Raw genomic sequence first — 16,567 nt, forward strand, 5'->3', positions numbered from 1 at the left:
CACATTTTTCCTGATTACAAAATAATAAAAAGTAGGGGCGCCTGGATGGCACAGTCAGTTAAGCACCCAACTCTTGGTTTCAGCTCAGGTCGTGATCAAGGGGTCATGGGATCAAGACCCACCACGGGCTCCATGTTCAGCACGGAGTCTGTTTGAAGAGTCTCTTCTTCTGCCTCTCTCCCCGCTCACTCACTTGTGTGCTCTCTCTCTCTCTCAAATAAATCTTTAAAAATAATAATAACAATAAATAAATTAGAAGTCTAGTTAATAACAAAAGTATCCAGAGAAAAATATGAATAACAGTTTGCAACAGATCCTCCTGGACATTTCGTTCCACTTAAAATCACACACATTAGATGTATGTGTGTTGAGTTGTAATTACCCAAATAGGATGAAGTTAACAGTCTATTTTATAATTTTTTTAAAAGATTTTGTTGGGGCACCTGGGTGGCTCAGTGGTTTAAGCCTCTGCCTTCGGCTCAGGTCATGATCTCGGGGTCCTGGGATCGAGCCCCGCATCGGGCTCTCTGCTCGGCGGGGAGCCTGCTTCCTCCTCTCTCCCTCTCTGCCTGCCTCTCTGCCTAGTTGTGATCTCTGTCTATCAAATAAATAAATAAAATCTTTAAAAAAAAAGATTTTGTTTATTTATTTAACAGAGAGGCAGAGAGCACAAGCAGGGGGAGAGGCAGAGGAAGAAGGAGAAGCAAGGTCCCTGCAGAGCAGGGGAAGCCTGATATGGGACTCCATCCCAGAACTCCGGGTCATGACCTGAGCCAAAGGCAGTGGCTTAACAAACTGAGCCACCCAAGCACCCTCCCCCCCCCCATTGTATGATTTCTTATATCTTTCTATGTCAATAGATAAAAATTTAGAGAGACGGTATCATTTGGTGGTTAAAATCATGGACCCTGCGCCATTTCTTACTTGATACAATGTAGCCATCTTTCATGAAAGTGCTAGATTGATTTTAGGCATTCTTTTGGACAGCTCCACGATACACTATTGCATGGCTGTGCCACAGTCTGCAGAGAATTTCCTTAATGATGGATTTTTCCTCCACTGTTTTTGGTCTTACAAACAATGCTACAGTGAACATCTTTCCCTGTATACCTGTGTATACTCATGGGGATTCTTTTATAGGAGAAATTCCTAGAAGTGGAATTACCAGCTAAGTGGGCACATAGATTTTTAAAGGTTTATCATACCTATTGCCAAACGGCCCTCCATAAATATCACACCAATTTCAAGTTCCACCAGTGGGCTCTGACTGTGCTTGTTCTCCCACAGCTGGAAATGAGTATTACAGAATCCTGTGTGTCATCCTGGGTTTTCATCACTGTCATCTCATGAGGGTCATGGTACTTCTTTGTCACTTTAATTTTCTTTTCATGGTAGTGAGATTAAAACTAGTTTCCTGTGTTCAGTGATCACTTGTATTTCTTATAAAAAGTGCCTGCCCATCGTCCTTTGTTGATGTATTTCACTTGCTCTTTTGTGTGTTTTTCTTGTTGATTTTAAGTACTTTATAATGTTAATTACAGTAAATCTCTGTCTATACATATGTTGTATATATCTCCCTTATTTTATTGATTTTTTTTCAATCTTTTTTCTCTTTCTTCTTCAGTTTGGGCAATTTCTACTGGTCTGTCTTCAAGCTGACAGATCTTTTCCTCTGTGTTCTTGATTCTAAGCCCAGCCACCGAATTATTTCATTTAAGGTAGGGGTCTTTTTCTCCAGTTGAAAGTTTGCATTTGGTTCTTTTTTCATCTTTTCTCTTGCTCTGCTAAGAGTCCCTCTCTTTTCACTTGTTGTTGCCCTATTTTCCTTTATTTCGTGAAGCTTCATTATAATAGCTGCTTTCAAGTCCGTGTCCAATCATTCCGGCATCTGTACTATTTTAAGGTTACTCTGTTGATTGTCTTTTCCCTTGAAGGATGGATGCTGTTTTTCTGGTTCTTCACCTGCTGAGTCATCTGGGTCTGTATCCTGGGCATTGGCTATGTCGGGATTCTGTCAGTTTATTTCAGCAGCCTGCCTGGGGGTGGACCCAGACAGCAAGCGCTGTAAAACTCGTGGCAGCAAAGACTCAAATCTCAGCTCAATTCTTCTATCGTCAGCCAGACTGCTTGTCTGCATACATGCATGGGTCAGAACTGCTCAGAGGCTTGGGCGGAGTTTATGAACTAACCCGGGATCTTTTTTCTCTGACTCCTTCCTTTCCAGAGCTTCCCCCTCACACTCTAGTGGCCCAGATTGACTAGGACTATTTATTGGCTCCTCAGGTCAGAAAAATGTGGGTTGTCTGTAACAATTTTTACTGCCCTGCCCTTCCCCCCAGCTGTGGCCTGTCCTTAAGGCCAAGTCACCCAAAGTTGCAATTTGCCCCATGCTAACTCCTTCCTTCAAGTTTTGACTCCTTTCCAAAATCCTTCTGTTTTGTTCACTCTCAAGTAGTTTGTCTTATTCTTTTGTGTTTTGTTTTCTTTTGGAGTTTACTGTTATCAGCAGAAGGGACCATCTGTTATGAGCCTACTCTTCCAAACAGGAAACAGAATTATAGTTTTTTTGGCTGGTTGGTATAGGCAAGCTTAATATTTTTACCTAGCCACATTTATCTGTCATTTTCTTCATGGTTTCTGAGTCGGTACTCTGCATTAAGCTATCTTCTCCACCTCCTGTGTATTAAAAAAAATCTGTTTTCAAGTTGGATGGAACTTGCACTCATGTCAGACTTACAGCTGCTGGTTGGATCAAAGCTCCCAGAACCAAGCGAATGCAGTTGCACTGGGTGTGGAGAGGAGGACCAGACCGGAGAGGGTGGAACCACGGGATGGAATGACTAAGACCAGCTAATTGGCTATCCCTAGAGTCGTGACCAAGACATACAGATTGGGAGACGAGGGGATGCCTTTGATGAAGAGCATTTTTAGGACTGGTGTATGTCATTCTTCGATCCAGACCTCAGCCCAAAAGCATGTGGCTCTTATCCAGAGCCGTCCCTCTCTCTGCAGCCCCATCTATTCTCAGCCAACAGGAGACACAGACATGTACTCCAGCAGGGCCCACACGAGAAAGCAACGTGGGGTTGTCCACTTGGTTATTGGCTCTCACCTAGAACCATTCCGCTCCTCAGAAGGGCAGTAGAAAATCGTGGTCAAGGACCCAGGTTTGGGGGTTAGGCATACCTGGGTCCAAACTTTGACTCTGCTGTCGTAAGCTGCTTAACTTCTCTGAGCCTTGTTTTCTCCTTTTATGAGATCAGCAGAAAAAAATGTTATCTGTTTCATAGTGCTGTGAGGGCTTGCGAGAGGCAGTGCTGGGCAAGGTTTAGTCCAATAGCTGGGGCAGAGAAGACTCACTCAATGAGGAGGAGGCACTGGGCTGTCCCGCCAGAGACATGGTATTTTGTCACCTCCAGCTGCGTGGCCCTGGGCAAAGCTGCAGTCTGTGTTTCTGTCTGCAGGAATTTCCACGTCTGGAACGAAGGCTGGTTTGTGCGAACTGACCTGGGCCCATCGTACAACGGATGGCAGGTTCTGGATGCCACCCCCCAGGAGAGGAGTCAAGGTAACCCTCTTCCGGCCCCACTGGTCACCCCCTTCTCTGGGTTTCGCTCTCTGTCCTGGCCTCTCGATTCTTTACAGTGGTAGACAGCAGCAGAAAGCCACTGAGGGCTCTCCATCCCTGGAAGGCAAGATGGAATTCAACCAAAAATATTTTCAGAGAAGACTTCCCATCCTAATTTTGCCTGGCTCAGGCTGCTATTTAAATGAGTGGCTTCCCCACACCCACACGACTGTTGTCTGCTGCGGAGGCCCCGGCACGTGCCAGGCAGCAAGGGAAAGAACCCATGTTCTGCCAACAGTGATTTCCCCACACAGCCTCCAGTAACCTATGTCTCCCAGCACAGAAACCATCTGGTCCCTGTAGCCCCAGGGATATTAGCCCAAATTCGCCAGCTCGGCTGGAGGTCTCCATGATCACGACCCCCAGCACCTCCATCTCATCCACAGCGCCCCTCTGCCAAACCAAACTCTCCTTCCTGCAGTCTGGTCCCATCCCTGTCCCCGGGCCCAGGGCTTCTGCTCCCACTTCTGGTCACTCGCTTCCCAGCTTGGGTCCCAGACTCTCCAGGAATCTTTCTTTACCCTCTTGTGGCCTCCAGGGCATCTCTTATTTGCTACCTTCATTTTGAATTGTTTTTCTCAAATTAAAAAAAAAAAAAAATCATGGGGCACCTGGGCGGCTCAGTTAGTGAAGCGTCCGACTTTTGATTTCAGCTCAGGTCTTGATCTCAGAGCCGTGAGTTCAAGCCCCACGTTGGGCTCCACCCTGGGTGTGGGGCCTACTTTTTAAAACAATTGATTATAAAAGTAACATGTGCACATGGTTAGAAAAATTTCAAACCATTCTAAAAGGATTCACAATAAAAACTAAGCCATCCCTCCCTCCCCTAACCCAGCCCCTCTACCAAAAGCAATCAGCATTACTGGATTTGGGGTGGGAGGTAACCTTCCAGATATTTTCCAGGCTTCTGGATTTCACACTTTTGACCGTGACCCATTAGTGGTTATAAAAGCAAGTTAGTGGGTTATGGCTATCATTTTCAGAAATGAAGTAAAATAGGGGCCCCTGGCTGGCTCAGTCGGTAGAGCATGCGACTCTTGGTCTCGGGTTGTGAGTTTGAGCCCCACACCAGTGTGGAAATTACTTAAAACTAAATCTTTTAGGGACACTTACTTGGGTGGCTCAGTGGGTTGAATGTCTGCCTTCAGCTCAGGTCCTGATCCCAGAGTCTTGGAATCGAGCCCTGCATCTGGCAGGCTGCTTCTCCTCCTCCCAGCTCCTGCTCTCTCTGGCTATTTCTGTCTCTCTCTTTCAAATAAATAAATAAAATCTTTAAAATAAATAAATCTTTTAGAAACAAAAGAAAGAAATGAAGCCGAATGGCATGGAAAGGTAGGGGGAGAGGAAAAGAAAAAAAAAACTATTAGGAAAAGAAAAAACTATCAGAGTGGGCATTGGACACAGTAAGAACAAGTATTGTCCTGTAAAACTTTTGTCTCAGGACCATCTATGTCCCGTGATCTAGAGATCACGGTTTAAAAAAAAAAAAAGTTGAAAGTCACTCTTCCAGACAGATAAACGTACCTGTATGTGGGTTTTTTTGGTTTTTGAGGGGGTTTTGTTTTGTTTTTAGAGAGAGGTAACAGGGGAGAGGAAGAATCTTAAGTAGGTTTCACGCTCAGCACGGAGCCTGACATGAGGCTCGATCTAACGACCCCGAGATCATGAACTGAGCCAAAATCAAGAGCTGAGCGTTTAACCAACTGAGCCACCCAGGCACCCCATTTGTGTCTTTTTTGTCTCTTTGTCTTGTAAACACAAATAGAATAAGTCCCTTTCTATTCTGCCACACCTTGCTTTATTTAGCTGGGCACTTGGTGAATGACACTCTCTATTCTCTATTTCTACATCTACATATCTATCTACATCTCTATCCATCTGTCTGACCTTGCCTGTGCCCAGTGCTGGAAGAGGAAGGTGATAGGCAGGGCTGGGAGCTCAGAGGAGCAAGACTGCTGTGGGTTGGGTGTAAGGAATTCTTCCAGGAGTTGGGAGTGAGGAATTGGAAAGGATGATTTGCAGGGGTAGAAAAGAGGCAGCCATGAGCACAAGAGGTAGGAAGGAGACAGCCCAAGGGCAACGGGTCAGCAGTCAGCATCCACCACACGCCGGCGGAGGGCAGGACAGGGCTGGGTGGTGTCACTTGGGGGGACAGGTCCTGGGGTGGGCTGCATGCATGCGGTCTCTGCACCTCACCACCAGGGGTGTTCCAGTGCGGCCCTGCTTCCGTTGTTGCTGTCCGAGAGGGCGATGTGAACCTGGACTTCGACATGCCCTTCGTCTTTGCGGAGGTGAATGCCGACCGCATCACATGGATCTACGATGCCTCCAACAACACCCAGAAGAAGAATGCCTCAGACTCCCACAGCATTGGCAGGTACATCAGCACCAAGGCGGTGGGCAGCAACTCTCGCATGGACATTACCGAGAAGTACAAGTATCCGGAAGGTAGGAAGGGCTCTGCTGGGGCTGTGCGGCTGGGGCTTGCACAGCTTTCAGGGCGGAGAAGGGAAAATCCCTCGTACCCCTCCTGTGTTCTGAGAGCATTCTGCCTGAATGGTAGGAGGGCTCCCTGGCACCTAACTCACAGCTCCATGGACTATTTCCGGTGGGGACACACTATTTCTGGTGGGGACAGACCTGTCACAGCAGATGCGGTGCCAGTAGAATTCTGCCATGGGGCCCAGCAGCTGTCAGCCCAGCTCTTCTTCAGCTGTGTCCCTTTCCCACAACTGGGGTGACAGCCCTGTGATTGGACATCACAGGGAGAACCCCCACCCTCACCCCCAGGCTGCCCAGGGCTCTAGGAGAAATTTCTTAGGCAGCCTGCTCTCCAAGCCTCCAAGAAACACAGGCAGGAAACACTATCTGAACAAAGAAGTGGACAAAGCCCCTGAAGATGTGGGTCCCTGATGTGTATGCATCAGAGGCTCCCCAAGAAGCCTGAAAAACCCACATGAGTCACCGGGAAGTCTCATTTCTACAAAGCTGCCTCTCTGCAAATCCCATTAGCTACCCTAGTATGGAAGCTGCCCTCAGAGTCAGCAGCCTGTCTCGCTGGGTACTTTCCAGGTGACGTTCATCTGTAGAAACAGCCAAGAGTAAATGGACACTGGCTCTAGCCAGCCAGTCACTAAGTAACAGGTCCCATCTGTCTGGTGTGTTTGGAAAGAGACTCTTTGGTTGATCTCATAGATTATAGGTTCTGAGAGGTCAAGCAAAGTGCTCTCCTAAAGGCACCCAGAGCACACCCTAAAGTGAACCCCCAAACTCTCACTGCCGCTGACTAGTGGTATCAGTCCCAGTTCACCAAAGAGAGAAGGTGGAGAGCTAGGAAATGGGGTCTGATGCCAGGTCCAGGTGGATGACCCCTCCGGGTAGTGGTACCTGTGGACACTTAGAGGCACGGGCCTAGGGTCATGACATTGATGGCCTTGGTGTGGTCCTCAGTCTGCCTCTGCAGGCCATTCCATGGCTAGGGTCAGACAGCCCTTCTCTCAGTCCATACACACGCACTGAGACCTACCCAAGTGCCCGCTACATGCCAGCTCCAGGGAGGCAATGAGGGACATGGCAGATGAGGCCTCTGCTCCCCCCCCCCCGCTCCCCACTCCAGCTCACATGTATAGAAGTATTTTCAACACTGTCACAATGGAGAAACAAGTGTAGGGGCCAGGGAACAAATAATCAGGGGCTGGAGGTCAACTCCAGTCCTACGTTGATCACCAGGAGACCCCAAGCAGGAGTCTTAGGATCTCAGATCCCTTGCTTCTTCACCCGTAAAATGAGAATAGCAGTGCCCGTCTTTAGTAGGATTTAAATGAGCTGGTGTACAGAGGTGATGCTTATCAACTTGGACATCTACAGCATCACTGGAATAATGACTCCCTGAGGTGCCTTTTGAAGTGCACTTCTTACTTGGATGTACATTCTCTAGGGTTCCTTCCCTTACTGTCATACCTTGCTTGTGCCTATTGAAGGGCTCTGTCTGTCCCAGCAAAACCTCCAAAACCACAGAGAGAGGCCAAGCCATGGTCAGGTTGGGGGTGAGTCCCAGCAGGACCCTTGGCAATGCCCCAGCCTCTCTCTGCGTGACAGCAGAGCTGATCACACTGCCAGTTGTTGCCCCGTTCTCCTTACCTAATGATGCTAGCTTGTCTGCAAGGGCCCCAGGGAGGAAAAGCTCATAAAACGGGTTGCTAAGCATTTGTGCAATGGCAACACCAAAGGAGAAAACAGTAGCAGGAAGCTTAGTCTTGAGTAAGCCCATCAGGTGACCTATATAGGTATCTGGGCTCTGAGCCTCGTTGTGCAAACACGCCTGCTTTGAGGTCTCCTGGGCACAGAAGGCTCAGCTCCCCGCACATACATCAGCCCTGGGTGTGGACTTACAACTCGGCTGCAGGATGGGAAGGCACCAAAAAGAACCTAACCCACCAGGAGCTATCAGCTCGGGTAATCTGGCTGCCTGCCTCCTTTTCAGCAGGATGTTGGGGGTGGGGGGGACTTGGACTATGGGTGTAGACACCTGGGGACTGCCCCCTCTCTGCCTCTCTAACCCCAAGATTAGACCAGTTGCTTGAACTAGTCGCTTCTCGTCCTTAGGACCTTACTTCTAATGTGATGGGCTTGGATGAGTTGCCCTCTGAGGTCTTGGCCACTTGTTACATGGAACTTAGGGGAAAGGCCACCACGGTTGACTTTGAGGGTACACCATGGCCACGCTCTGGGGGCCGTATATACCATCACATTACACAGCGCTCACAATATGAGTCAGAGTCAGAAAATCCGTCCTTTGTGTTTTTAAAACCTGAAGTCTCTCAACAACTTAAACCAGTCGTAACTTGGAACCAAACCAGCCATGGGGAGTTGGTTTTTGTTTGTTTTTTATTTGTTTTGTTTTGTTTTGTTTTGTTTTGACAAGGGCAGAAGAGCCCCTCTTTGATCTCGAAGCCTCTTTAGAAACAAAGCAGAATAACATGGGAACGTGGTTTGGAAACAAATTTTTTGGATGAAGCCAATAAATCATAACTTTATTTTTCTTTTTGGCTTAAGAACTCATTCTACCCTTTTTTAGACTCCATTTTTGTTACTTGTGTCTAAAGGAACTGTTTGTTTCTCACAAGGGACCTTTTCTCCAAATATAAAGAAATAGAGGAAACGAAGAAAAGGGAGGAGCAACCAGTCTAGTTAGCCTGAGCCAAATATCAGGCCGTACAGTAGTTTCGTGCAGGTTCTGATAAAGCGTTCCCTACAGCTGGTTTGGAAACGCAGAGCTGACTGGCAAAGCACACAGACTGCCTGGTCAGTGAGCCTCACGTTAAGGAGGATGAAATGGAGAGGCCCGGAGAGCGGGGACACTTGCTTGGATCAGAATCCTTGCAGAGCCAACAAGGCTGCCACTCCTTCCCTGAGATGCTTGCCTCTTTCCTCATCGTGCAGGTTCCAGCCAGGAGAGGCAAGTGTTTGAAAAGGCCTTGGGGAAACTCAAACCCCATGCATCCTTTGGTGCCACCTCTGCGAGACCCTTGGCACGAGAGGAAAGGGAGCCCAGCATCTCAGGGAAGTTCAAGGTAATTGGCATTTTGGAGGTGGGCAAAGAGGTCAACATGGCCCTGTTGCTCAAAAACCTGACAAGTGACATGAAGACGGTGACCGTGAACATGACGGCCTGGACCATTGTCTACAACGGCACGCTGGTGCACGAGGTGTGGAAGGACTCCGTCACAATATCCCTGGATCCCAAAGAAGGTAACTCGTCCTGTGGTTTGTGGGGGATGCCACGCATCCAGGGTGGCTGATGGCCTTCTGGGGTAGGAGAGTAAGGGGCAATATGGGGGTCTTGGTCCTGGGTTTCCTACTGCAAAATCCAGGCCCACCCCCCATCTTCTACAGTCTATTTCTGCCACCCCTGCCACCTGCCACCCCCACCCCACAATGCATTACTTTTCAGGTTTGACCCCGGGAGGGTTGCAACATACAGCAATGTCTTAAACCCTCGTCCAGTGTTCCTCCCCACATAGCTACCAGGTGGGGAGTCTCCTGATTCCCGGGGGCAGGGATGCCTGAGAATGTGGGAGGAATGGAGACTGGCAGCTGCTGGGAAGGGAGCGAGGCGGAGCAGCAAAGGGCTGGTGCTCTGGGAGAATTTGTGGGCAGGTGTGCTCACATTGGCAAAATCCTCCAAGCTGTTATGAAAAGTTGAGCCTTACAAAGCAGATTAATAAGGGTGGGGTGGCTATTTGCTTCACATAAATAAAAACTGATTAATCATACAGCCCATTTTGAAAGAGCTCTGTCTGTAGGGAAATGGAGATGCTTTACACCTGCCAGAAGGCAGCATCCCTAGCAAACCTGGCTGCTGGCGGAATTTTAGCAGAAATCTGCCCCCCACCAGAAGCAACCGCCAGGCTCCCAGCTACCGTCAGAGCCCAAGGGAAGAGCTATTTTTGCAGGCCAAAACTAGTTCACAAGAGGAAAATGGTGAAAAAGTTTTTAAAAAATTCGTTCTCTGCGTTCATCTGCCCATTCGGGGCAGGCCAGGCTAATTCCTCTGGTGCCAGCAGCAGAGATAGCTTCCTCCTCAGTATATGAACCTGTGGGTGCCAGGGCACCCCAGGCCACCCAGCGTGACCACTGAGAGAGAGGTGGGAGTGACCTGGACCACAGAGGAGGGAGAGGGGCCTTGAGGCTTAGGAGGAGCCAGGTAAAGGGACAGAAGCCAGGGGAAGGCATTTCCACTCGAGGGAACCATGCGTGTCCAAGCGCACAGGTGACCATAGACCTGTGTTGTCAGAGGACCGACGGGAAACACCGAGGACTCTTTCAAGGGAGAGGTGAATTAGGTTTCAGTGATGCAGGGCCAGACTGAGGACTCTGAACTTTATTTCTGAGGCAGCAAGGAGCCACGGAAAATTTCTGAAGTGATAGGGGAAAAGGGGAGCGTGGTGTTGGCGAGGGGGTGGGGGGCGCGATTCTGACGCCATGTCTGCCGGGTGCGTGGGGGTGACTGGGAAGCAAGAGGGACCAGCGGTGGGGAGGTGGCTCAGGATGCTGTCACAACAGAATCCCAGGAGATTAGTCGACCTGGGAGGATCCTGAGCGCATCCGGAGCCAATCCCTGTCTTCCCTTCCTAGTTATGATTTGTTGACATCATTAGGCAATCGGGCAGCATTTGTATTCTTTCCTGCCCTCTGACATTTTTCAGAATGGGAGGAAGCTTCAGTCCCTATCAGCCCATTCTCCTAGGAAGCTGCCCAGCCAGTCAGAGGCCCAGTGCCTCCCCAGCCTCTGCTCTGCCGGGTGCCCGGAACAGGGGCATGTTTCCCACAGAGCCGGGCAGGGAGGGCTCAGTCAAGCCCAGGGCTGCAGACCTTCCCGGCTGGCTCCCCACCACCTTGGCTTGGCATCAGCTCTGAAGTTTCCAGAAATCAACCCCCCCCCTCACTCTGCCCTCCTTGGCTTCTCCTTCCAGAAATACAGCACCCCGTGAAGATTACATATGCTCAGTATGAGAAGTACCTGAAGGCAGATAATATGATCCGGACCACAGCTGTGTGCCAGGTGCCTGACGAGGCTGAGGTGTTGGTAGAAAGGGACATCATCCTGGACAACCCCAGCCTGACCCTGGAGGTAAAAGTGGGTGAAGGAGTGCCCGCCCAACCAGCCCGGCCCTGCCGGCACCCCCGAGCCACAAGGAAGCTAGGGAACTTGGCCTAGCTCGGGTCCTGCCTCTGCCACACGGATGGGCCAGAGCTCCTGCTCAGACCGGCGTCCTTGTTCCTTGTGATAAATAAGCACAATTTGCCCATGGGCTTCTTTGGTTCTGGTCCCAGAGGCACTGGGGGCACCTGCTGAGAAGCAGCTGGAGGGACTCCTCAGCTCCCTCACCCACTCAGCTCTGAGCACCTGCCGTGTTCTGGGCTCTGCCAGGCTCAGGAATCACAAAGAGTCACAAGGGGAGGGTCCTGCCCAGGGGAAGCCCACAGCCCAGCCCCGGACCGTGCTGGTGGAGTGTATCAGAATGGGGCACCCCTCGCTTGCATCTCTCCACATTCAAGATGCCAGAGTTACAGAATCATGGACTCTTAGGAGCCTACTCTCATGCTCCCATACCCTGCCACTTCACACATGAATGAACTGAGGCCCAGAGAAGAGAGGGGAACTGCCATCGCTGCCAGAGCCAGGGCTGGACCTCAGGCCCTGGGACTCCCAGCCCAGGGCCCTTTCCAGGTGTCTGGATGTGTCCACAGCCAGCAAGAGCATCATCCCAGTGGTCGAGGATGAGGATGTCTCTGTCTCTGCTTTTAAGGCTTGTTTTTGGCTGTGACTTGGCTCCCAGGTCCTTCCTAGGAGCCCAGCTGCGGGTGGGGGAGGGGAGCTGCTGGAGGGGGCTTGCACATGCACCTGGGACCGCTCTGTCCCTTCTCAGCACTTGGCTGACTCCAAGCCCATCCCTTCCTGTCTAGCCTACCTAGGACTTACCCACCCTTTCCTTCTCCTCCAGCCCAGGGCGGAGGATACCAGAGGCAGACAGCACGGATCTGAGGGGTGAGGGGCTCGCGGGCAGGGGCAGGCAGACAGATGGGCAGAGGAGATGGGTCTTCCCATGAGGTCCCACAGAGAGGCTCACGGGTCAGGTCCACCCACATCTGTTGTGTCTCTACCATCTGCCCCAGCTGCCTAGACGATGCTTGCCTTTTCTGTCCCATTACAATGCCACCAGCATTGCAAGCCCAGATTTCTAGAGAAGCCAAGTAATTGTGGCCTCCTTGGTCCTTCCCCTCCCTAAGCTGCACCCTAGTTGTAGGGATTCCTGACCTCAGAGGGCAGAGACCAAGGGCACCTGCTCCCATGCAGCCAACCTGTGACCGAGCTCTTTTCCTTCTTCTGGTTGGTGCGGACCATCCTTCCAAATGTGGATCAGTCTCCCACCTAAGAGGGGGAGCTAGTGACTGGACAGGCAGTTTGGGGGAAAGCAGAGAGGGGCAGGGGCAGGAGTTCAGCTGTTGAATCACCACCATGAATCAACAGCCACACTGAGTAACCCTTGATCTCTGTGTCTCAGGCACCCCAGCGCTGTTATAGGGATAATAAAATACTTCCCTTGCAGGTGTCCTGCCCTCAGAGAAGCCTTTCCCTTATGTGCCCCCTCCCTGCCCCTCCAAATTAAGCATGGTCCCTAGTTACACACCCTTGAGAGTCTTCTGTCCTCTCACTTTGTTCTAGTTGAAGTCAGACATTTCTTTATTTGTGTACTTGTTTGGTCTTGGTTTCCTGCAGACTGTCAACTCCACCGGGGGAGGCGCTGTCCTGTTCTGGGCCCATCACTGCCATCCCTGGTACAATATGTTGGAAACTAATCAGAATTTGTAAAATAACCAGGACTGGAGCCGAGCACTCCAGGCTGGTGCTCTGCCCCACCCACAAGAATCTTCATTGTCAGTCCACACTTGTCCTCTGTGTGCTGAAGCCTCTCCTGCTTCCCAAGACATTTCCAAGGACTGTGCCTTGTCCCAGCAGACATGATGGACAGCTGAGGGCTGATGCCCCTGCTGAGGGTGGGAGGTGACATCAGGTAGCAGCCAGTTCAGTTAGGAAAATGTTCCATGTTAAAATATCTGTGTTTAAAGGAAGGTAGTTTCCCCCTGCTTATTCTCCTTTATCCTCAAACATTCTTATAGCTTTATCTTTTATTCAACACTTTGGCTCTGCATCTTTCTGATTTCCATATCAAGTCAGCTCTGTCTTTAAAGAGACTATAATATCTTTAGAAAGGAGATTAGAATATAAACAGGCTGAAAAGGTGCCACCGAGAACTTTCTTACTTTATCTTTTAAAAAGGCATCTGAGGGCGCCTGGGTGGTTTAGTCGGAAAAGTATATGACTCTTGATTTTGGCTCAGGTCACAATCTCAGGGGCTGTGAGACTGGGCTTCACGCTGGGTGTGGAACCTGCTTAAGATCCTCTCTCTCTCTCTCTCTCTCTCTCACCCTCTGCCCCTCTCTTGTCCTCTAAAAAAGGGGGGGGGGCATCTGATCATTCTTATTTTGGACATCTTTGTGTGAATTTCATCCTAAAACAACCTCATCTTTACCTCAGCCTTCAGAGCATCAACATATTCTTGTCTTGATGAAAAATCGATGCTTAGCTCACTTGGAGCAAGGCACAGATTTTTAAACTCATGAAGGTAATCTCTATGAAAAGATAACAGTTTTGGTGAAATCCCATAATCTTATCAGGCACTGATCAGCAACAGACATTAAGGACGTTCCATTGTGGAATCAGACCATGAAATCTGAACTTTGTTCCAAAGAATGATGTCCTTCACCTTGGCCCATGAACCACTGATGCTGAGACGCAGATTTCTGATGGCTCTTGTAGTCTCTTTTGGGAGTATAAACAGATTTGGGTCAACAGGCCAGGGTGGTAAGCAGCAATAATGAAAGAACAAATACATGAAAATCTCAAACTGAATATCAACATGAAAAGATGGCAGTGGCGATGTAGTCATGTTGTATCCCAACGGCCTAAAATTACGTGTCCCGTTGCACAGCACGTCACGGCCGTAAGTGAGTTCCATGGGAAGAATTACAGTAGAGATCATGGTATGCGCCAAGTATTGGCAGATAACCCAGGGCCTGGTAAGAAGAGAGAAGGCTCTGGAACCAGAGAGGCCTCAGTTGTTGAGTTTATCTGAACTGAAGCTTTATTGCTGTCACATGGTAAGAAGGAGAAAAGGAATCCCGCAGCCACACCATTTCATGTTCTATTTCCCAGACGTTCTCTTCTGCATCCATGATCTCATTTGGTTCTCTCTGTGCAAGGCGGGAAAGGATGATTAGCCCTCTTTATCAGATGAGGTAGTTGAGGCCTAGAGAGATGACGTGTCCACTCAGTCATGGCTGTTTCTTGGCAGAAACACAGCTTTCTCTTCGACAGCAAACCAATAGTCCAGTAGTTTTCCTATGGGAAACCAAGGCTTCTCTGGCCTCTGACCAAGGATAGTGGGATGCGGGAACCCTGCCGAGACCACACACGGCACACAGGGAAGCTCTGGGCTCCAGAAGTTTCAAAGGACATCCATAGACTGGTGTGTCCTCAGAGGAGAGGGGCCTGAGTTGAGGTGGGAGCCCAGTGCCATGTCCTGTGGAGAAGATCATGAGGCTTTGAGGACATGGTTGGGGGGGTATGTCTGAGCAGGCTCGGGCCTCCCAGGGAGGGCGCTTCTAGGCTAGAAGGGGAGACACAGGACCATGAGTAGGAGCCTCAAGGAAAGTACTAAGTTCAGAATGAAATAGTCCCCAGCCCACTGAGCAGCCCATATGGAGCTCGACTATCCTGGGAGGCGGGTTTGCCCTTCCCAGGATGACCACGAACCCAGCAGAGAAGCTGAAGTGCTCTCAGCTGCTACAATGTGTCGAATCTCCCTCTGAGCCCAGGCGTCCCATCCGAAGCATGAGGATGAGAATAGGTTCCCAGGAACCCCCTGCACGGATGTATTCCCATCCCCAACCCACCCGGCCAGCCAGGTGGACTCTCACCGGGCGGCAGGTGAGCTGAGCAGCCAGGCCCTGATGTGGTCACCACCCTCCCTGTAGGTGCTGGACCAGGCACGAGTGCGGAAGCCCGTGAATGTCCAGATGCTCTTCTCCAACCCGCTGGACGAGCCGGTGAAAGACTGCGTGCTCATGGTGGAGGGCAGCGGCCTGCTGCTGGGTAGCCTCCGGATTGAGTGAGTCCCGGGCCTCAGGGGCCAGCGTGGGATGGTGGGAGAGGGTCCGAGAGGGCCTCCTCACACCCCTGGGGGGACCCTGCCTGTGTATGTGCACATTTGCCTCTGGTCTGGGGGTTTGCTGGACTGGAGCTCCTGGGAAGTCGAGATCACCAGAGCTTGGAGCTGGTGCCCAGGGCTTAACATATGTGGGAGATCACAGGACTCCCTTCCTTCTCCTGCTGAGGGCCCCAGTGTTTGCAGGGTCTGTGACCCAGGAAGGCAGCCAGAGGGAGACCCCTCACCAGCCCAGGATGGGAGGGCCACACAGGGCCCGCCTCGCCCAAGGTCCGGGGCACATCCCCACCAACACTAACCCATGCCCTCTCCCACTCAGCGTGCCAACACTGCGCCCCAAGGAGCGGTCCCGGGTGCGTTTTGAGATCCTGCCCACCAGGAGTGGCACCAAGCAGCTGCTCGCTGACTTCTCCTGCAACAAGTTCCCTGCGATCAAGGCCATGCTGTCCATCGATGTGGCTGAATGAAGGCCCAAGAGGCCCCCACACAAACTTGGGTGACACGGAGCAGGCAGGGCTCACCCGTGGCTTGAGCCCCCTGCCCATGCTGTCCAGCCTGGGAAACACCCAAGGCGGCCTGGACTGAACCCCCAGCCTCGAGCCTACGTCCTCTCCCTTGCCCCCAGGCTGGGTGGGCCCCACCCCAGCCGGGGACTTCCTCACTTTTGCACATGCCGGGGGAGTCCCATGGCCCTGCTCAGCTCTCCAGCCCATCAGCCCTGCAGGACAGAGGGGCACCTGACCCAGCGACTCTCTGAATGGATACAAGGGAGAAGATAGTCCACACTGTTTGCTGGTCCCAAGCCTGCAGATGGGACATTCCTACCCGTCCCTTGGGCCACCGTGGGGGGATGGGGATGGTTGGCACTCACATCTTTGCACTCAAAATAAAGGTTAAAAAGAATGAAATCAGCACGGGCTCTGCAAGACTGCTGCTTTGCCTCAGGAGGTGGAGGAGAAAGAAGCCCGGGGGCCGTGTTCTTGGGGAGAAGGGAGGACCCAAAGGGGCCTTGTTCCCACATTCCAACATCCGAAGGGAGTGGGCTTGTTCTGTGTGACTCCGGCGCAGAACTAGAGAGGCAGTTCAAGTGAATTTAGGACAATTTTCTAATAGGATGTCTGAGCATAAATGAGGCTGGTGGAGAGGG

At 50.9% G+C, this 16,567-nt stretch overlaps 1 protein-coding gene across 1 annotated transcript in view; it reads left to right on the top strand.

The window, feature by feature from the left end:
• Positions 1-16,334, top strand: part of TGM3 (transglutaminase 3) — a 29,021-nt gene extending 12,687 nt beyond the window's left edge. The window contains exons 7-12 of the mRNA XM_080814376.1: positions 3,465-3,568; positions 5,831-6,076; positions 9,071-9,379; positions 11,104-11,261; positions 15,230-15,363; positions 15,740-16,334. Of these exons, the coding sequence (XP_080670502.1) occupies positions 3,465-3,568; positions 5,831-6,076; positions 9,071-9,379; positions 11,104-11,261; positions 15,230-15,363; positions 15,740-15,887 (1,099 nt within the window). The 3' untranslated portion in view covers positions 15,888-16,334. The remainder of the gene's footprint in view (positions 1-3,464; positions 3,569-5,830; positions 6,077-9,070; positions 9,380-11,103; positions 11,262-15,229; positions 15,364-15,739) is intronic.
• The last annotated feature ends 233 nt before the right edge of the window (positions 16,335-16,567 follow it).

Source organism: Martes martes, assembly GCF_963455335.1.
Source record: "Martes martes genome assembly, chromosome: 9".
NCBI lineage: Eukaryota > Metazoa > Chordata > Mammalia > Carnivora > Mustelidae > Martes > Martes martes.